At 31.2% G+C, this 23,642-nt stretch overlaps 2 protein-coding genes across 3 annotated transcripts in view; both read left to right on the forward strand.

Moving 5' to 3' along the window:
• LOC124362952 (polypeptide N-acetylgalactosaminyltransferase 5) overlaps positions 1 to 14,017 on the forward strand; it is a 79,454-nt gene extending 65,437 nt beyond the window's left edge. For both annotated transcript variants that reach the window (XM_046817855.1, XM_046817854.1), the window contains exons 9-12: positions 3,449 to 3,588; positions 5,082 to 5,180; positions 9,150 to 9,284; positions 11,250 to 14,017. In XM_046817855.1, coding sequence (XP_046673811.1) covers positions 3,449 to 3,588; positions 5,082 to 5,180; positions 9,150 to 9,284; positions 11,250 to 11,396 — 521 coding nt within the window. In that variant the 3' untranslated portion in view covers positions 11,397 to 14,017. The remainder of the gene's footprint in view (positions 1 to 3,448; positions 3,589 to 5,081; positions 5,181 to 9,149; positions 9,285 to 11,249) is intronic.
• A 7,547-nt stretch (positions 14,018 to 21,564) lies between these two features.
• LOC124362954 (TAR DNA-binding protein 43) overlaps positions 21,565 to 23,642 on the forward strand; it is a 41,622-nt gene continuing 39,544 nt past the window's right edge. Inside the window, exon 1 of the mRNA XM_046817860.1 lies at positions 21,565 to 22,011. Within this exon, the coding sequence (XP_046673816.1) occupies positions 21,774 to 22,011 (238 nt within the window). The 5' untranslated portion in view covers positions 21,565 to 21,773. The remainder of the gene's footprint in view (positions 22,012 to 23,642) is intronic.

Genomic DNA, 23,642 nt, shown 5'->3' on the forward strand with positions numbered 1-23,642 from the left:
CACCAGCTGTTTTTTAAACTACATTATATGGTGTCATTTTTTTTAATAGAATTAAAAATAGTGTTTAATTAACTTTAGTATAACATTTGTACTGGTTATTATTGTCGCTTCTACAGAGGTGGATTTTTTTACATTTACTACATGGAAAAGGCAGGAAAATTTACAAGACAAATAATGTTTTTAATGAGTGTGGGTATCCTCTGTAATCGTGGTACTTGAAAACTACAATGATCAGTAAGAAATGCCCTTAGGCCAGTTGTGATTATATATTACGTTTTAAATTATTTTAAACTTTTATAGTGTTACAATACCATAAGTATTTGTGAGCTCTAATGAATCTTTGTTTTACAAAAATAATTAGTTTTTTTAATCAATGATTTTTTTGTTATCACTCTTGAGTTTTTTTCGCTTTCAATACTAAACATATTTTTTAAATAAATAGATTTTAACATTTGCAAATTTTTATAATTTAAATTAACCTTTAGTTTGATAAAATAATAAGAGTTTTAGCTTTGTCTAGGAAAAGTGAACTTTTTAACATTAATATATATGGTTATCATGGGTACAACCTGGTACTCTATATACAGTTTTTTACCAAATGTACAGGGTAACTTCTCCATTACTAGGCATGGTATGTTTGATATGCAGAAAAAAATAAATTATGTATAACGAAAATTTTTCTTTGTGACACTCAAAGGGTTAAAGGTCCGCATTTTGACTTAATTTTTCCCTTTATTTCCAAATGTTCATTGTCACTAATTTTTGTTCTGTGTGTCTACAACTTTTGTTTTTGTCATTAGTGAATGTTTTGAACAGTTGTGAATAATTAGTGAAAAACTAATAAATTTCAAAAGTACATAGATTTTACTCTATCCTTTAAAAAGAAAAAATAACAGCTAAGAAATTTTTTAAGTGTTTTTTGCGAGCTGTTCGTTTTGTTTCTAGTGTTTTAAGAAATATGTGAAATTTTGTCTATGCCAGTAATGCTTGTTCAGTTAGTAGGAAACTATTAAAATGTTTATTACTCGAAAGTTTCAATTCTACATACTTTTATGACTTTACAGTACTACAAGTTTGTTCTGATAGATACAAACAGGACAAATGCAGTACAGTCTCATTTATTTGATCTGAATTGGCAGCTGATAAGTTGTTATGTTGGATAATAGGCAAATGCATACACAATCATGCTTAAGTCATTAAAATGTTTTTGTTAACCAAATATGACATGTAATATATACACTGAAATTTAATTATAAAATTTAACTAATTGATGTTATGTAGCAAATAATCACGCTAATGAAAAGTTTAGTTGGTGACTCATCAGCAATTCAACATTGAAACTGGTTGTGTTTGTGTTCATACACATTATGCTATACTCAGCACCCATAAAAACTGTGAATTATTTGTCTTTTTGTTCAGCAACTAAGTTATACTGACTAACAGCTGTGGCAACAAAATAAAAGTGTTCAAACTGCAGTAACTCGTCTACATACAGGCATTTTCCGGATAGTGCACTAGTTTAATATTTTGTATATAACTTTTTTTCATAGAGTAAATTTTTTGCAATTTATACATATTACTTCAAAAACATTTTTTAAATTGGCTATTTTATAATTTTTCTGCCGTTTGTAGTGATTATTTTATGGTTTTGGAAAAATGAATTGAAATGTAACATTTAACATTTTCCATATTCTACATAGTAAACAAATTTTAAAAGTACAATGTTAAAAATATTTATCATATTTGAGCTGTAAGCAATGTTCTGAATAAAATAGTGTACAGTTATGGATATTTTCTCATTAATAGTATTTTTAGCAATAAAAACAATAGTACTACAGATGTTTTGAGGTTTAGTGGTAGAGAGGGCTAAATAGCCCTAACTCCGCCTCTTGAATAAAGGCATATTTCATGTTCATTTTCAAATGTTACACAATTGGCTGAAACATAACCAGTTGTAAAGTGGAGGGTTAAGATTAAAACAGTTATTTTACAGTTTTTGTTTTTAATTTGGACATAATTTAGAAATACAGGGTTTCCGAAAAACAATGCTGGGTTTTTTAGCAGCCGTTACTTAAAAACTATTTAAGATAACAATTTAAACATGATTTTTTCCGTAGCATGGGAGGAAACGTTGATCTTGGTCTGTGCAGAATTAGACCAATTATTTGTGATAGTGCTAACATCGTTTACTACTGAGAGTATAGTATCAATGTGTATTTGTTGAAAACTTTGTTATTTCAACTTCAATTTGACGTTGAAATCATTACTTATCTTAAATAGTATAAAAGTAACGGTCATTCAAAATCCCAGCATTCATTTTTGGAGACCCTGTACTATGTTTCTATTGCATTGTGTTGACCTATAAGATGTATGAATATTGTTCTAATTGATATATTTGTTATTATTACTCTCAGTAGTAAATGTTGTTAGCACTATCATAATTAATTGGTCTAATCCGATCTGTAGTTGTACAATTAGAATTCCAGCAGTTGGATACAAAGTACTAAATGTGGGAGACTGAATGGTGGCACTATACCGTATTCTATAAAATACAACATTGGATTTTGAATGGTCAGGTAAATGGAGACTGTACTGTATGCTGAAGAAAACATTTTGATACAACTGTTTTTAATAAATTGAATGTGTCTTCCCTGTGAAAATTGATTCAGCTCTGCCCCAGTTACTTCTTACAAAAATCCTAACCTCACAAAGATCTTTTGCACTGATCACAAATGTCTCCAACTGAAATCACTGTCTTTTGTTTTTCTCCCGTATCTGTAATATATCTTACAGCGCACCACTTTTACTTTGGTATTGTAATTTCAGAGGCTCGTTCCCTGTAAGGTTTTCTGTTGTAAGGTTGGTAATGTATTAGTGTTGATAAGGTTCTCATCCAAAATCCTCTTTACCCCGGCACCCTGTTTGTTCCAATTAACCAATCTATGCATGCTTCGATAATGATAATGTATTACTGCATGGGGACATTAGGTGTCTTTAATTGCTGTTGGGATTTTGGTGTCGTTTCCTTTCTCTGTGCAAACAAAACAGTAACTAAGTTGTTGATTTTTATATTGCATAACTAACCACTAACAGAGTCTAAGTAGTTATAATATTGATTAGTTAACAGAAAAAAATATTCTTTTACTTCAGATTTGATTGTAGTAAGTGGATTTTTAGTAAAGAAAAACTAATTTGAACGATTGAACATTTATGGGTTGATTTCATAATAATTATCATTTCCTTTCATAAAATGAAAACGTAAAAAATCTTTACATTTACTCATTAAAATAATTATAGATTCCGTAAATATTTTTTTTAAACTACTTTTTAAATTACTAATGGCATTTTTTTGTAAAAGTTACAGATGAATAAGATTTTGTGTTAAAATAAAGTAATTTTTTTAGATAATAAGGTACTAGAGTAAAGAAATTTTGTATCTATCATATAGGAGCAGCTAATGTGGACGTGGGAGATGTGACAGAACGAAGGCAACTACGAGAACAACTCGGTTGCAAGAGTTTCCGTTGGTATCTGGAAAACATTTACCCAGAGTCCCAGATGCCACTTGATTACTTCTACTTGGGAGAGGTTAGTAGAAACAGCCGTCCAACAGAACATTCTTTTTGTGCCTTGATATTTTCTGTGTATATTTGGATTAAATCTCTCAAGTATAATAAATTACAACAGAAATTTTAAAAATATATTTGTCTCTTTTATTAACAGTTCAATTAGTAATAAATAGAAACTAAAGAATTCTGTAATTTTATTTCTCGAAGTAGATATGTTTACAGTTATTATTTTTATTTATGTGAATTGTAATTCGTGTATAATAGGAGTTTTTTAATTTGGAATGAAAGTATTTCTTCTAGCAAAATAAAAAGAAGGTAGTTATCATGTGTAGCTGTAATCTTGAAATTTCAAATTAAACATAAATTAATACTTTTTATGATTAATATGAATACAGTTTTTACTGTAATCTTTTTAAATTTGCAAGTTCTTAATTTTGAAATTTTGCAAGACATTTAAAATTGTATAAACATGTATTTGGCTTCTAAAATTAGAGAAGGTTCAATGGTTCACTTCAGTGATGAGTGCCAGCTCTGATAAAGGTCAATTTAATTCATATCCTTCAATGGTCCAATAAATATTGATTTAAGTGAGACTGATAGTCTCACTGCAGTACGTCACTGTAACAGTGACCTTCATAGAGGTGATTTTAGAAGCTATATATAAAGAAAAAAAGTGTAATTGACATATGTGTGGACCTAATTAAAGCCTTTGGATGAGTTCAGCACAAAATATGTATTTTTAAACTTGCTAAATTAGGAGTCACAGGGATTACATACAAATAAATGGTTTCAGTACTAGTTGGAAACCAGATTTCAATATGTAGAAATAACTTGCAAAAATAATAATAACTTTGAAGTAAAAACTAAAATCTGAGCTAAATAAATTAAAACTGTGTCCTTCAGGGTTCAATATTAGGCCCACTGTTATTTGTATGCTACATTATGGATCTAACTATAAATACTACAACAATACTTGAAATAATTAAAGCATGTTTATTTGCTGTTGATATTAATTTGAAATAAACTGAAATTAAATATAAATCCTGGCATTTTTTTAAATAAAAAACTTGTGAATTGACCATAATCTAACAGTTAACATACCAAAAACTAACACTGTTTCATATCATACAAAAAATAATAGAAATGTAATTAAATTAAGTGTGTTAATGTATTAATGAGGAGGTAAAAGTACATTTCTAGGCCTTACAATAGATGACTGCCTCAGCTGGGATGCACATTCTATAAATATGATAGAAAACTCTTTCTTGAGATAATTACCAGTAGCAATAAAAGAGGGAATAAGAAATTTGAAACATTATTAAAAGACCACTTAATTATTTTAGCTCTTCATTCAATAGACGGATATTTACAAAAGTAATAAACTCAATAATATAAATGATTTAGGTTACATTAGTTATTAAGAACTTTTAGGACACTATTTTTGTATGTACATAATTATGTATGTTGAAGGAATAAAGATATTTTGATTTGATTTGATAAAATATTGTGCAGGTAAGAAATGCAGAAACCCAGAACTGCTTGGACACAATGAGCCGCAAAAGTGGGGAGAATGTCGGCATGAGCTACTGTCATGGATTGGGTGGCAATCAGGTCAGACTATCATAACTTACAACTGTAAACATTGTCTCTGTGTGAATATCATTAGCATGTTTATTACAATCAGTCTGTATAACTGTATTTCAATTATAAAATTGTACCTGTATGGAAATCGTTTAAAAAAAATTGGTGGATGGCAAAAAAGTCAAGTTCACTCTCGTCAAAATGGTTACCAATTTCAAAGTGTGAAAAATTATTAATAAAACTAGCAGTTAACCATGGTTGAGCAATTAAAAATGTAAATAAAATTTTGACTGGTTCTATTTTAGGTTTTGTTGTATGAATAAATATATATACACATGTCTCAAAAACCTAATTTGGTCCAAAAGTTTTAACTTCCGTCTGTTAAGATTACTTTTCTATCTAAAGTATTTCAAGTGATATAGTTGAGTTTGACTTGTGCCCCGATCAAGAAAATGTGTATCTACAAAAACCAACTTTGATTAAAAAGTGTCTATTTTTGGGTCTTTTAGTTTATTTTTGGTCTAAGATTTTCAAGTGCATAGTGATAGATTACTTTTTGTCCTGATAAATAAAATATATAACTTATGCACAACTGAAAAGTTACTGTGGTCCAAGGGAGTCAGATGCAACCGATTAAATTTAGTTCCACTCTAATTTATTTACGTTTCCACAGTTGAGTTTATATTGTTGCATTGATTAAGAAAATAAACATGTATGTCGGTTTTGTAATCCAACTTAGATTTGAGCTCTGCGATGTTTCTGGTGCTATAAGTAATATTGCTTTTTACCCCGATCAAGAAAATATGTGCATATGTAACTTGAACAATACTACTTTAGTCAAAATGCATCTACTTCTGTCGCTAGTATTCTACTTCTGATCTAAGGGGAAGAGTTTGCGACCCCTTTTCTTTTAACCCTAGAACTGGCAATGGTGTCACTCTGTACTGGCGGCTCTATTTTAACAGCCTTGCAGACGTTTCTTATAATGTATCACATTTCATAACTGTTGGTTCAAATATAAACTATTATTATGTCAATGTATTCACAGCTATATGGAGAGCATTATAATAACAATATCTTATTGTTTCCATGGAAACATTTTTTTGTTTTTTTTTTTACAAAATATAAGAAAACATTTTTTGGACATTATTTTTGTAAATATTCCGTTGTGTAACTGCTTAGCAATAAGCTTTACATCAAAACTGTAAATGTATAACTAATTCAAAATTTTGTCCTGATTCCAAAAATATATAATTATTGTAACTTTTACCTCAAAACGTATGTGTTACAGGGCTTTGTATGAAAAATCACGCGTATTTACTTATTTTCAAAAATGCGTAGATTTCTAAATAAATATTATTTTTCGTGGGTAAACATCATCTCATGACTGCATTTTCACTTATATAAGTATGACAGATAAAACAAAAATAAAATAAAATAATAAATTTTAATCTTACTTTATTTACATATGTATAATATATACAAAGTTTCATTTTCACTCAGCGTCACTAGATTTATCGGTCTCTAAAGTTTTCACCCATACTAAAACTATAACCTAAGAAAGCTAAAAAAACAATAATAACAACACTAAAGCACTATAAAATACAATTTCCACAAATACTATTGGATTTGTAACCTCAAACACAAAACCCGGCACTTGTTTACAGTTTCACAACAATGTGGTTGACCCGTACTACGTTCACGTCAGCTGTCCATAGAGAACGATGTTTTACGGTAAACAAAGAAGACAATAATCGAAGTAAGAACAGTAAATCGGTACTATAGTTAATGCTGTTCCAGAATATATCAAACAAAAATCATTTATATGACCTTAATTGCCTAAAATTTCAATAACTGTACATGTCTACTTTGGCGACAAATATTCGTCGTTGCCAAATCGGACGGGCCTTTGGCGACGATAATTCGTTTCATACCAACTGGAGGGTTAACTGCAGTAAAGTTGTTAAGAGAGACAACCAGTTTTGCTAACCTTATATGCAAAACATTCACAGCTTTGTTCATCAAGGTGGGTTTTTAGAACTCCGTTTAAATATTATTTTCAATGCATTAGATGGTTTATTCGTCACTAGTGCAATGTAAAATAAAAATTAGATAGTTAATTTGTCGTAACACTAATGATCAAGCACTGTATAATAATTATTCAATATTTTCTAAAATTTAAGTGTAATAATTGTTTCTTCCACTTTGTTGAGCTTCAGCTGAAAGTATAAACAGCTGTTTAGGGTCAATTAACTTTGGATATGTGTCTTAAATATTTTAAATTAATTTCCAGAATTATTAAATGTTCTGAGAAACTTTTCCAATGTTTCTCACCTTTTGTATCTTTCTTGGACTTCTACAAGTATTTAAAAACCATAATTAGCCAAATTGGTCCAGCCATTCTCGTTTTAGTGAGACTAACAAATAATGTCATCTCATTTTTATATGTAGAGATAGCCAACCAATTATGCGCATTTTAGTAAAACTCTTATTCTTATCTGTAAAATTTAACCCTAGAACTGGCGGTCATTTCATCCTGTAGTGTCGGGCTGTTTTGGAGCTTCGCGCAAGGTTTTTTTAAAAAAATTATTAAAAATATAAAATAAAAGCAATATAAATAAGAGTATATATTTTTGTGTTCAGAATTAAACGTAGAATTGCACTATATTGTAAAATTAACCATCAAAAATTTTTTAATAAACACTTTTTTTAATCAAATATAAAATTTACGAAAAATATTTCTTAAATTTGGGGGGGGGACCATACCTAGCAAATGAAGTTATAGTGAGAAATATTTATAAGTGAGATAGCCATTCTGTGTCAAATTTTATCTAGTTTCAGAAAAACATAAACATTATACACATTTATGAAAGCATCATAAAGCTATAGAACAAAAAGCAGCGATGCGTATAAATTCTGAAAATCGGGTGTACACGTAATACTTTGGTAAAACAAGTTTTGCTAATACATTTATCTATGAATACATGTTATTTTGCATATTTTATTACTTAGAATAAAATAGAATATACAGTAGTAATGAAATAATTACCATAAATTATTTTTTGAAAAGTAAAAAAAGTTAAATTTTGCCATTATTCAAAAATTTAGCGAAAAATTTTCATTCAGCAAAATATAAAATCGTTTCTAAAGCTTGTACTATATCAAAATTTATAAATTTATGGTTTATAAGTAATAGGAAATATTATGTAGTTAGAAAACTATAAATATAACTAAAGATATTGAAAAAATATAGAATAACCCAAACAGTTATTATATATAACCAAAAAAATTACAGGAAATATATATTTTATTGTGAAAACTATCTATTTACCAAAAATAAATAGTTACTTCAGAGCTAAAAGAGTGCTATAAATAACGTTTAGTAAGTGAAAACAATAACAAACTATGTGAAATGAATTTTAGCCAAGTCATTTTGCCATAGCCTACACAAAGCCGGTAATTTCTCAAACATATTTCAGTAAATAGAAATTGATTTATTCTAAAATATATATGTTTACACTACTACGACATCAAACAACACACTACACATTAAATACGACACTAAAACACGCGTAAAACTATTGAAACTTACAAATATCCACAGCTCGGCACGAAAGTGATACAGAACGGCAGCGGCAATATGGCGGTCACAACAAACGGCGTCGCGTTTTCTTTTACGTTCAAAATAACAAGCTTGCTACGTCATAACCATAATACAAAGAGGAATAAAACTCATCTGTTCCTTAGCATTTTTCTTCCCGAATCCAATGGTGCATGAATTATATCGATACGTTACCGGAGTATATTATAAAAAGTAATTATACGAGGGAATGTTTGATCGACAAAATTTTGATGGTTAACACCACAAAAGCGGCATTAACCGACATAATTATGTCGATTAACAGTTCTAGGGTTAAATCCAGGAGTTAGGAGTGAAGTATTGAAACCATATAAATAAAGTTGTAATAGAGAAATGTTAACTGACTGTGTTGTTTGTAGGTGTTTGCTTACACCAAGCGGCAACAAATCATGTCGGATGACAACTGTCTCGACGCGTCTCAACACGATGGTCCTGTCAAACTGGTCAGGTGTCATGGCATGGGTGGCAACCAAGCCTGGATTTACAGTGAGAAGGTAAGTACTGTCTTGATCATTGCTCCATGGCAACAAAATTAAGCCTTATATTATCCCTTTATTTTGTCTCTCTGAAAATCTTATTTAAAGGCTATTATTTGTAATATTCTCTAATATTTTGATATTCTTTAGCGTATATTATGCAAATGAAAAATATATGAGGTTTATTCTTTTAAAACAATGTTAAATACCCTTTTGATAAAACAATTATTAAATATTGTAACAGATCAGCAATAAAGAAGAATCAAATTCAAACGAGTGGATGTTCACAGCAAATTGGTAAGGGGGGGATACAGTTGAATTACGCGACACAACCACGCAGTCACTGTTGGAAGTGACTGCAACGTATAAGTGTAAAAAAGAGTTAAAAATCTATCAAAGTATAAAAATTAATATTGGAATGAATATAAACATGTAAATAATAAAAAGTACTAAATGGATTCGTAGTTTATAAAGAGATTTATTGGATTTTGAACGTGTTGGCGTGGGTTTGAGATTAAACGTGGAAAGCAGCTTCTTCCAGCATTCCCTTTCTTCCACCTTCATCCTCCTTCTTGTTTGGGGTCCTTTCTTGCTTAGTATATGAAGTGAATATACTAAGTGTAAATAAAAAATTTTGTATATAAAAGATAATGGTGTTTTAGTGCACCTGAAAATTTAATTTAATTTTTAAGAAGAATCAAATAATGATTTAAAGCAGATAACAATTTTTATCAGAGTAATGTATATTGAGGACCAATATGATTGATTAGAGTTTGATTGAAGCAAACCCAAGATAGTGTTTTGAACTATATGAAAAACAATGACCTAGTGACCCACATACTTAACACAGTGATTTATGTATTTTTGAATTTTAAAATGTATTATTATAAATGTATTACTAAATTTTGAGCTGAGTGTCTTCATATACAATTGAATTGCACCTTTCCTAATATTTGTGAAATATAAATGGGTTTATGTGTAATAAAAATAACGGTAACATGTAGTCTACAATGACAAAAACATTTTTATTTGGCAACATCAACGTACACACATCCAACTACTTGAACCTATTGTATTTGGCACATATTTTTAGGCTTAAAGTACTTATCCTAAGAGCTTTCCTAAGGTACTTCCAACAAGTTTGGGTCAGCGGTAAAGTCACTTATAATTTTGGAAAACAAATTTTAAATTATTAATGTGCATACATAAATATACCATCTGCGTAAATAATATATACATGAGCTATGCAGAAAAATGTGTATAATACATTTTATATGTATAGGAGCGAGAGTGCTCAGTTGTTTGAATTCTTAAATCATAATTCCAAAAAAAATTTGTTGTAGTACTAACCCTTGGGACACAACATTGAGTAATGCTTTTCATTTCAATTCCTAAAAACCAGTTGACAGCAGAATTGAATGTTTTTTGTGATTTTTTACTAACATGAAACTTTTAACCCAGCAGGGATCACTTCTGGCTGGTTTATACCTACCAGTTGAACCCACCACTGGGCACAGCAAAAACCGATGTGCCACTTCAATCTGGGCAACCTTATGGATGTCCAGTAGCGGCACATCACTAACCGCAAATGTTGAGATTCTGGGGTTCATGGGCAATTCGATAGGTCTAGTCTACTGTGGAAGATGACTGTTGGAGTTGGTGGGGTTTGTTCCCTTACCTCAGAGGCTCTTGTTAACCTCAACAAGGGTGTGCCACCCCCTGCCTACTTTGACTGGAGAGGCTGGTTCAGAGCTTGCCTTCAATTCTTCCGGGATGACTTTGAGATGTAGTGCCCTAATTCTTCCTCATGGATCTCGATAGGAGGCGGCCCCTTCTCCCTAACCTTACCCATCCTGAATATCCTATCACTCCGGAAGCAGCGCAAAGGTTCTTATAGGACTAAGTGCAATTTATAAGCTTCTTGTCCTAAGAGAACAGAAAACAAAAAAAAACAAAACAAAAAAACATGAAACTTTGTTGTAGGAGAGAACAATAAAGCATGTGAACACAGAACAGTGCCTGCAGAAACCAGAGCCGCGCAGCCCATCCACACCACTCCTGCGCAACTGTGACAGCAGCATAGGTCAGGAGTGGATCATGAAGAGTAAATTCAAGTGGCAGGCTTCGTAGACAAGCCACAATCCAACGCTCCCCCAGGCATAGAACTACAGACAGATTCTACAAGAGCCATTCCTCCCTTTCGCCAAATAAAATTACAACACATCAGAATGGCGTTGTCAACTCAAGAGAAAATGTCGGAAAGATGAATTGCTTTTTTTTATTGTAGTTTTATTATACCAATACATAAATTTTCTTAAATTTTGCAACATGTAACAAATCAGGAGTTAATTGAGGAGTCAGTGCAAAAATAAATGCAATAAGTAAAATATTTGTATATTTACAATGTTTGAAAATTTTAATTTTAAGAGTTATTTTTTTATTACGTTTTACTTCTTGATGCCTCAATTAGCTGAATTTGAATATGATTATATCAAATACTAAATAGATATTATCAGTCTAAAATCGTATTTTGGTAAAAAATAACTGTAAAAATTAAATAAATATTTATCATGAGCTTTTTAAAAATAGGAATTTTTTATAGTTAATACATTTGTTGATATATATTTAAATAGGTAACTCTTTGTTTGTTGTGATTGATGACAACAGGCAGGAATACCACACACCATTCTACCAATTATGAGTGTTGGATTGTGAATATTTATGAAAAAATGCCTTACATTACAAAAACGCTAACATCGTTGGCAGGCAGTTATGAGAGATGAACTCCTCCTATGTTTGGTATGTGTCAATGTACGTTATGTTATGTATGTGGTATGTGCTCCTTTAGTTTTATACAAGAATCACCCCTGCCCTTCCCTCCTCCTACATATCACTTTGGCCTTTGGCCTTTAAACCGTGCAATCTTGTACACTTGTTATAAATTACATGAACAAATTTTTACTTAAATGGCTTGTATCATATCTTGGATGTACTTAGATTGTGATGTATCAGTATTTTGTTATATATCTTAAATGGAAATTGCAAAGTTTATGAATGTTTTTATCGGTAGTTTTGTGTGTGTTGCTATATTTATACCATCAGTATTTTAAATGTCTTTTGTATGAGAAAACATCGGAATGGTGAACCTTGACTGCAGTTTTTCTTACTCCCATTCCACATCATAAGACTTTTTGTAGTAATTTTTGGGATATTTAATTGCATAATACACCTTTTTGTTAATATGTATAAAAGTGTTTAAGATTTATTTTTTAATTTTAATTTTTGTGCCACTTGCATTTAATATGTCTTCATCCTTGAGACATAACTCGTTTGCAGTCTTAATATTATAATGCTATAAATTAAGACAATACAATGCTACTAATGTTTCAATTTAAAAATTGTTCATATATTATCGTAAATTTACATTTGTAAGTATCGTACTTGTATTTGAAGTTTGCAGACCTGCGTTACACTGTTGAGGGATGCAGTCTGGTACCAAACTTGTAACCAGTAGCTACAAACTTTTTCGAAATTTTGCAGATTCTAGTTTCGTGCTAACTTAATGTACACATTACAAAGTGCCTTCGCATATTGCCATAACAAAGAAACATAATATCTTGCTTTAACCTCGGTTTATTTTATCAAATTTTTTAAAATATTTATTTTAGAGCTTAAAAAGCGAGGGATAATCATGTTGGTTGTTTAGGAAGAACATATCTATGGAACTGATGAAATTGTTTCGTTGTAGTTGTTGCTTAGTTTATTTTATAAAAACTATTTATTTTATTAAATCTGTACCACAGAGAAATGATTTTATCAAATGTCATATCCACTGTTTGAAATATGAAGCTCAATTTGTTGTAATTTATACAAATTAAATGTTACTTTTACTTTTGGCATGGTTAGTGTAGTACCCGGTGACCTTTCATCATATATTATTCTCATAATTCAGAATGTAAATGGCTTTGTATTATTACAGAACAATTTGTAACTAACAGTTAATTGCAATATTCACTTTTTCAGAGGAGATAAATCTCCCGATTTGCTATATTGACTTGTGAAGAAATAAAATAGCTAGTTTTATGTTGTGATAAATTTTTATTTAAATACATTGTTTGATTTATGTTAGCAAAGTTTTTCAATATTTTATGGTTGTGTAATTTTTACTCTAGTTGGTTAAAATCATGCTGGAACATCTTGTAGTTTTAACTTTTTGATTCTCATTAAATTTGTAAACTAATAAAATGTGATAAGTAATGAATCAAGATTTTGTTGAATACAACAGCTCTCTACTAGATCAAATCTGTCAATAGATATATCAATTCGTGTGAGGTGTATTAATATTTAAAGTCAAAAGGAACGCAAATAGTATAAATGTTATTCATTGAACAAAAGTAAAGCTAAACACTATTATAAAGTTTGAATTTTTATTGAAAACACAAAAATGGATCTGTGATAATTCTGTTGAACATAATTTATTTATTTTTTATCGTTAAACTCTATGAAGCACATGTAGTAGCAACAGTGTCTATGTTATATATATTTGAAGAACGTTGAACCTCTTCCCGAAAGTAAGTAAGTACTTAATATCATATATGAGCGCAATATATTTATATGGAGTAACACTTTTTGTATGTTAACCCTTAAATGTAATAAAGTAACTAGGAGATACTGTATGTACTTTGACATTCCTTAGAAAAAATGTTGTTTTTTTATTATGTATATAAATAAGACACTTGTTACTTTTTAAACTGTGTTATTACTATTTCCTTAATACCCCCAGTAACGATAACTTAAAATATTACAAGATTGTTTCTTCAAGGTAATCCAGAGTGGAAGTTGCATAACAATTTTCTTTGGTTTAAAGTCAAAATTGGATAGAAGAAATCCAAATGTGGGATAGTCCAATTATTGAACGGGCTCCAAAGTTCACAGGAGACATGAATGATGTGCTTTGATGTTTAAGTGTCAATTCAGTTATTTTCCATATTTTTACTTGCAGGAATTGCATTAGTAAGCATTATTTCAGGAGTTCGTTGTATGATTTTTATCTCTTTTTTTTAAATGTCTATACTAGTGAATCTTTGCACTTGCCAACTGATTGAAGCAATTATGAACAATCAGCTTATGAAGTATTTCTAACTCACTAATATGAACTGAATATGAGTTTACAAGTGGCAAATATTTCTATACAGCTGTTAGTGTTCACTGTAGCATGTTTCAAGATATGAGAAGCTGTTCTGATTTCGTGTGATCTTAGCAAGATATATGATTACATTCCGTACCGTACCAAACTGTCCTCACTGACATGGTGAAATGTTGTTGAAGAAGAGGTGCTAGAATTTTATCTCTATAAAGAAGAAAAATTGTCTGTCACTTCTCTGTCAAGTAGATCATTGCATACCTCAGAGTTCAATTTTATCGGATCAACATTGTCACTAATCTTAACTGAATGTGAATTTAGATAGGAAGAAAGTTATTATAGTTTGTGAATGACAGTATTATTATCACCTCTGGGTCAGTTAGCACATTAGGGTGGACAACCCTTTGAGCTCGGTTGGTCGGTAAAACTGACAGCTGACTCTAAGAGAGCTCAGAAAATTATGTATGCTCACAACTCAGATGACCAACAGGATTAGACTGTACAAGTTACGTTTTTTTCACCTGTCATTGGCCTGATCAGCTCAGAGTTAATTTTACTAAAACTGTGTAACATGTGCTTTGTATGTATAATATTGTAGACAGAACAGCACAGAAGACTGACAGTCGGATGGACTTTCCCACGAGATCTTTTGGCTCTAAAATAGACTTCATCCTTGGACAAAGAGACATACAGACTGCCCATTAACCTATTAACCCTTAAATGAATAAGAAAGAGTTTATCCTTTGATCAAAACGTATGTACAAGTTTCAAGTCCCAACCTTTCTATCAAGAGTATTGCATAAATGGATTGCCCTTTAACCTTTTGACTCTAAAATCAATAGGATTTTCTCAGAGAAATCGAAAGACCAAAAGAGGCATGTACTGTACCAAAAAATCATGGTAGGTGTAGACTTGGTGAATCTGATGAACATTGAAACGATTTCAATAAAGCCTTATCAGGTCCTTGATAATACTGTAATAATTTTCCAAACTACTGTATTTCCTACATTGGAATGAAAATTACTCTCATGTTACGAACCATTATCACTAGTAATTTCTTCAAGCATAACATCAACTGAATTTAAAGGATTATTACCATTCTTGTTTATAAAAATATGTTCAGAAAGTGATTCACTCTTTTGGAGTCAAGACTAGTATCTCTGAACTCCAAACTGATAGTTGTTATTGATTACCAACAAAGCATGGGAACTGTTTTATAAAATAAGTTTAATAGTTATCTATTAGAATGTAGCACTAACTAAACAACTACAGTGTCTTTGTGGAAACAGTTTTGATGCCCAGTACAACTGTCAGGGGCATTCAAAAGACTATATACTGGCCAGTGGTGCTGATATTGAGCTGTGAGGAATTTTAGTAAGAAAATCATTCCAGTTCAGAGATAGAAATAGCTAGTCGGTATAGTACAACTGACAATATGAACTGCAAAAACTTATTTTTACTACCTTATCCACGCGCAAGGAATTAGATGGTGCAGTCGATTGTTTGAGTAAATTATTTTTGTATGTTAAATTCTTAGCTCTTTAAGATGACTTCTCTGACTACAAAAGGTTTTTTTCACTCCAAGAGTAATTACAGGCACTTAAAGTAGGAAATTTAGGCATTTTGTAATCAGCCTCAAATAAACGATTGATGATAAAAAAGTGAAATTTTTACAGCATGTAAATGAGTTGTAGCTTAAGGTACTTTTATATGTTATAACTATAACAAATTTAATTTTGTTAAACAACAATAGATTAAGAAAATATATTAAATAAACATCATTTTCCTAAATTATATTTAATTAAGAAATGTAATTTTCTTAAATCATATATGGATAAAAAAGGTTCCTAGCTGAAGCTATAACTAATTTATAGAGTTGTGATTACCCGATTTTTAGGGTACAAATATACCCCTAGGAAATTTCTGCAAAGAATTAAAAACATTCTTTTTGTAAAATTATTCTGTAAAAACGTGTTATGTAATGGAAATATCGTCATGAAATCGTACAAAGAACAAATAGTATTTAGGCTATGTTTTATACATTTATTTTATTGTTATTGCCAAAGCTTAACCCCCTCTCCATTTACACTTACTGCTGGTATATTCGGAGTGAGACTAGCATTATAGACATAATAATAACAAATGATTTGCTTTAGTCGGTCTTTTATATTAAAACACATGGTTATATACTTCATTTTGAAATATTTCTGGCAATTCTCTCCCACGGTAACGGTTCATCAGCTAAAATCTTTGACTTGCGTTACTATATGGTAAACTACTCTTGTACATACTGTAACAATTTCAAGTCTTTATCCTATTTGGGCCTGATTCATTACCTAAATTTTATACTTTTTAATCCCAGTAATTTCAAGTGAAGTTATTAAAAATCTTTTCTCTGTTATGTTGAATTGAATATAAAAAAATTATATAAACTGTAAATCAATTTTGCACAACCATAACTGTTAGCTCTAATAAAGGAATACAAAATTGTTTGTTAAAACAAATATGTAAATCGTGTTTATTTTCCAAAATTATATTTGATTAAAAATACCAATAATAATATCATGCCTTTCCAAAAGCTATAACTTTATTTGCATAATGACAATTTCTTATCCTTTTCTTCTGCCTTTTTTATCTAGGACTGATTACAAAATTGCCTTTATTTCATACTTGAAATACCTTTGATTTCATTTACAGAACCATGAATTTTATATATAAAAAGTGTTCCAAAGTAAAAATCACCTGCAGCACCCTATCCTCCATTAATCCTCCTCAATAGACTAATGGTTATAGTCTCGGCTCTCTAACCGAGAGATCACGGGTTCAAATCCCGGGGAGGTCAAAAAATTTCGAAGCCGGTATAGCTGAGGCTGAGGCTTAAATGAGAGGAAAAAACAAACAAACAAAAACACCTCCATTAGACCTAACACCTATTTGTTAGAACGGAGTTAGTGAGGTAAAAATGCAACATATACAAAGTGTAACAAAACTCTCTACACAAACTTCAGGATATTGTTGTATAGAACAACAGGAGCTATAAAGTAGATGCATTTAATGGTCAATACATTTTTGTTTACCGTTTGTTTTTTTTTTATTTATTTCAACAGCCAGTAAAAATATAAATACACTTTTATGATATTATTAACCATGCATAACATCATTAACGTCCGTTTGGTTTTGGCATTTCATGTATCGGAGTTAGTGTGGATGTAACTTAATTGCGGCTCTATATTGAGTGATCACAAGTAGCCTAAACACCACATGCGCGCTATGGCGTCTGCTTCAATCATGTTAAGGTATTCCTTTCAGGGGTTAACATAAAACTTGAGTTATGGAATAAATCGGTAGTATACAATAAACATAGAAACAAAAAAAAATAATGGAGAGTTGAAGTTGTCATATATTCGAAATTTTTTTCGCCTTCAAGAGTAAAAAAAGATAAAATAACAGTTCGAGATGTAAACAAACTGAACTGAAAATGTAGTAATGAACGTTGAAATGCAAATGAATAATTTATTTGCTCATATTTATTAACAGAAATGTCTTGTGTGTATATTACATATTTAACTTTAACCTGCGGCGGACATCAATAGCAGATGTTGACTGACGTCCGGTAATGGGAACGGACGTTGAAATTCAAATGGAATCATTTATTTTAATGTCCATTCACATAACCTGATGTTAAATTGCAAAAGCGCCATGGTATGTATCCAATAAAACGTTACATCAATATTTGAACATCCTAACAGTCAAAGAAGAAACAATCAAATTCAGTCGCATTTATCTTACAAGATTAGAAGATCATACAAACCACCTTGCGGTAAATCTACTTGATAATTATAAAAATGTGTACAGACTCCAACGAACTGCTCTCCTGGATCTACCTTTTAGGTTCTTGAATTAATTAAGTTAGTGTTAACAATGGTTAACATCTAACTCAATTTTAATTGTTAATGTTGTTTTTGTATATAATATTAACTTATTATTCTTCTCAAAATGAACAGATTGTGAATAAATAAAATGTTGTTAAAAAAAACAACAATCTGATGTCACTCAACATCCGTTTTTGATGTCCGCCTCAGGTTAAAGTGAAGTATATAATAAACACACGAAATTTCTGTTATTAAATGTGGGCGTTGAGGGTCCTTCGTGTGGTAACAAGGCAATGCAGAGTTAAATGATTTGAATTTTCAAAAATCTTGTCTAGTGACAGATACAAGACATGTTATTAACTTACACAATACTTTTTAGGGTACTTTCCGATTAAACGGAGGCCACCCTTTTAACGATTAAAAAAGTAAGTATTTAAGTCATTATGAACACAAAAACTGTACCTTCATTATGTATTTTAACACACAAAATTATAAACACACATTTATATATTTGTGTATTCCAAAACACGACAAGGTCGGTGAAAAGTGTGACGAAAGCGCTGTTGCTTGCACCAACAATATAGAAATCTGACCATTGTGACAAATGACAGACTACTGTGAGAAACTATGTATCCACAGGAAGTCCGATTTTTTCGGCACGATCTAGTGTTACATTACCAAAATGAATTATTAGTAGTAAAATTCAATTTCATGTTATGATAATTCACACATTGTTTCAGCGACGGAAAACATCATCTGTAAAACCGATACAGCTTCTTCCTCCCTCCTTGGCAAATCCCAAATCAAATTAACATCACTCATTGCACTATTTAAAAATCACTAGAACAAATAAGTGTACAGTACGAAAACAAACATAACATTGAGCTACCGAGTTAGGTTATATAAGATAAACCGATACACGAATCTGATAATAGTAGGCCTACTGCAGTTACTCCGGTTAATGACCTTTGACTTGACATACGTTCACTGATTTGACTGTCCGAGCAGATAACAATTCCTGCAAGTGATATTTGTATACAGATAATAACAAATATGTTCCACAGTATTTATTGTGTAACTGCCCACCCAAATTTGCTAAATCCCGTTTATTATCGGTGACCTCTGTTTAATCAGAAATTACCGTTTTTAGTGCTAAACAGTACGAAACAAGCTATAGATACTGAAATAAATTCCGAAGAGGAAGAGCGTAGTTCGTCTGCGGAAATAAACCCTTCTCATATATTTCTCCTAATATTTCCAATATAAGGGATATGATTAGTTGTAAGAATTGAAAACGTTGTTCAAAATGAGAAAACTCGTTCAAAATTTATTAGCAGACACGCGTAACAAATATGACCCTTTGCGATCGGGAGGCCTTTAATGAGGCCAAAACTTAACTCTCGTTCAGTTTGGATGGATGCAGTCTAAGATGGTTGTTCTCTTAGCTCTCAGGGCCGCGAATAGTGGTCGGCTGCGTTCTGCTTGTGTAACCATGTATGTCACTTTATTCGGATTTAAATGGCAGTATTTAATCTTAGTGTCTTTAAATGATTGGGATTTAAATGCAATTCCCGAATAATTTACAAAGTTTATTGACTTTAAGGTTTAAACTTTGTAGATTGGTTACTTTATTAGCTTTTTAAAAAACTAAGTAATACTTAATTTAAGTTATAGGTTGATATGTTTTAAAATTATTTATATTTGCAGAATAAAAAGACAATCAGTTTTAAGTACCAATAGAATATAAACTCATCTAAATTTTGAGATTTGTGTCCACTAAGTGAATTAGTATTTTAATAACTTGATAGGTTGCACTATAGTAATTAAAGTGACACTGACAGTCGAATAAAAAAAATTCTGAACGATGTTTACTGTGACATGTGCTGATATTAGAGATATATTAATTTAATTACTTATTCGACCGAGATAATAAATTCCGATTGGATAAGGATTAAATTTTATAGCTGCGCAATACATAAGTGGGCTACACGTAGTGGCCTAACGTACTGAGGTACATGTGATTATAAATCAATGACCTGATTGAACTGACGCAGTAAACAGCCATGGCCACCCTTGTGGCAAGGTGGTCTGAGAGGATAATCATAAATTTAATGCTGATTGCAAGGGGACTTATGGCCATTGCATACCCCGCGTGTTTTCGTTAAGCACTTATCTGAGAGTTTTAGGTGAGTTTTCATACTTACTAAATAAGAAAAATACAAACAGGGCCTACATGGTTATTCTTAAAATATGCAATTCTCTATTGCGCCACAGGAAATAAAAACAAAAAGCTTATGGTCATACTTATGGTCCACACCACTACACAGTAGTTTATGGGTAAACATTTATAGATGTGTTACAACTAGTAATATCGTGACCACAACCGCATTATACAACGGTTTGTGTTTCCTATACATCTGGAAATGTTTACATTGTACCACATCATTACGTTTATGTAGATGTTCAAATACAATTTTGGCAGTCTATAGGATATGAACTTGAAAATGTCCTTGTTATAAGGCGCAAACTCTAAATCGATAAAAAATATAGATAGAGGATCTTAAGATTAGCACATTTTAGATCCGATACATTTATATTGTATAAACATCTGGACTTTCTAATTTGTTTGGTATAATTTCACAGTAATAGGTATTGATTAAATCGTGGAAGTGAGGGCGGGAAGGGAACAGGGTGTCATGCTTTACCACCAGAGAAGTTTATAAGTTTTCAATTCTAAGTAGAGGAGTAGAGTAGGAGTATGGAAGTAGTATTTATAACGCAGGAGCTTATGGAAAGTTATCAACTCTAGTGGACATAGTTTTGTAAAGTCAAAGCCATTTTTATGGAATATCTTTTGCGCTCCATGTGGGGGCACAAATGAACGTTCTAGAGCCGTTTCTCATCATGGGCCCGTCCTGACGTTACATATACGCTGCTGGTGCTTCCCATGCACTCTGTCCAACCATTGCAGTGCTTGTAATGCTGTTACAATATCTTATAGTGGGAGTATAAAAATTATTACTTTAATTTTTTATTGCGTTTAGTGTAGTATGATATTGACGTGAGTCTTTTAGACGCTCACTCCTATATATAAAAAAACATTCACAATAGAATATTATAATAATTTATTTTTAAATATAATTTAATCATTTTGAATGTAGTATAATTATGTGAGAGTGTAACATTTAGAATTAACTTCCCAAGAAACTTATCAATCCAAAAAAAACTATACGAGAATCCAACGGCCATCCTTCCTAACCTGTACCCGCCCAATCATCATCATCATCATTATAGGCCTACACGACGCAGACGCACGATAGTACTGTTGATCATTTTATTAATTTCAGCCATATTGTTTGTTAGACTGGGATGCGTGATGAATGAATGTGGTTGATTGTTAATTGTGAAGAAAACCAAGTTACAATTGTATGACATTGACTTATAAAGTCACCTAAAAGGTTTGAGTGATTGTTTAGTAACGTGTAAATGAGAATGAGTTCATATTTGCAAGTAGCAGAAGATGAAGGAGAAGAACCTATTGAGTTGCCATCGGAAGATGATGGTACATTATTATTATCAACTCTCTCAGCTCAATTCCCAGGAACATGTGGATTAAAATACCGCAATCCAGAATCACGTACAATGAGAGGTGTTCGTTTGGCGGAAGGAAGACTTCATCCTCCAGACAATGGCTGGGGCAATAATGTTTATTACTGCGTTTTCCCTAAAGGTAGGCCATTATTGAACTTTGTTTAGTTAAATTTAGCCTAGATAAAATCAAAATAGGCTATGGTTTAATAGAAAGAAATGTACATCTTTAGTATTAAACTATGTCTGTTCATTAAGCAGAACAAGTAAATGGTAAATATATCAACTACCTATTAGCTTAAATGGTGTGGAATTGATAGGCTAACTATAGAATGCTTAGGCTTATGAAAATGTAAGTAGCCGATGACTAAACAAACTCTTCTAAATGCTGTTTAACAAACTGCAATGAAAGCCATAGGAAACATAATAGTCATAGCCTACAAGGACAGGAATGTGATTTTTTCAAGGCAATTCCTGCAAGCCATAATGAAAATAGAGATAATTCTAGGTTATAGTAAGACTGCAGGGTAATGTTTACTTGAGCCACATTACTAAAACGAACTGAAACTACTTTTAAAAAGTCGGCTGCAGTATAATAAGAGGCCACCACCACAGTAGAATCATATTTATGATAATCTAAACTATATAAACAAAAATTTTGACACATATTACATTATATAAGCACTAGCCTATCTGTTATGTAGATCTTTAAAATGTAACAAACAAAACAGTTTAACATTTAGTTGCTTTTTACTGTTTTTAAGGATAGGCTATACTATGATTCTACTGTGGTGGTGACCTCTTATTATACTGCAGCCAAAAAGGCTTATCTGTGAAGTTAACAGCCGGAGTTGTTAATCATAATTTCAACGTTATTATCATTGTAAACTGCTTATCCAAAAATATACGACCAAAAATTATATGACCAAAAATATACGTACGATTTTGTGGGGTTGGAAATCACAAATAACTGTGCTATCCTTTTCTATTATTAGGAATGAAAATGTTATATTGTGATTAAATTTGTAGTACTGTGCTTGTGATCTATGTTTTCAGCGTTATCTGTGCCCGATAGCTTATCAGTGTTCTATATAACAACCTAATTCATCTCCAAAAACCATTCTATTATAGTAGCCTTCACGATAACCATGGCATCCATTAACTCAACTACTACAGTGTGTTACCTCTAAATATATGTGTTTCCATTGTATAAGCTGCATTTATATATTGTTCATGATAAGCTCTTATCATGAACACTGTAATAATATGTACCTACAATATACCTACTTCCGTTTCAAAATTACATTGAGCACCATCATTTATTACATCGTATGTGCGTTAACTGAAATCTAATGACTTCGACTTATGACTCCTGTCCATGCTGAGCTAATGTATTTCAATTGTATACAAAAAAGTCATAGAATATTGGAAAAAAATTGAAGTTATTTCACAAGTGCGTATAAAGACTTTATAAAGACCAATTAAAATCTTAAATGGATCATGAGCTTGGAAAATCTTTCAGTGACTATAAGACTATTAATTAATAAGATGGGGTATCAATAAAAAATAAAGAGGCTACTCAAAGTAGTTATTATTGCTTTATATTCTGATATTTCTACTTCCAAGGCATTTCTTATGCTTCCAGAATGAACTTCTTGGTCAGCCAAATTGAAAATGTTAACCAATTATTTATAAAATTATGGAAACAGAACGATACTCTGCTAGAGCTAGCTTACATGTCCACCGGAACTGTTATCACATCACCATAATGAT

Source organism: Homalodisca vitripennis, chromosome 5, assembly GCF_021130785.1.
Source record: "Homalodisca vitripennis isolate AUS2020 chromosome 5, UT_GWSS_2.1, whole genome shotgun sequence".
Classification (NCBI taxonomy): Eukaryota; Metazoa; Arthropoda; class Insecta; order Hemiptera; family Cicadellidae; genus Homalodisca; species Homalodisca vitripennis.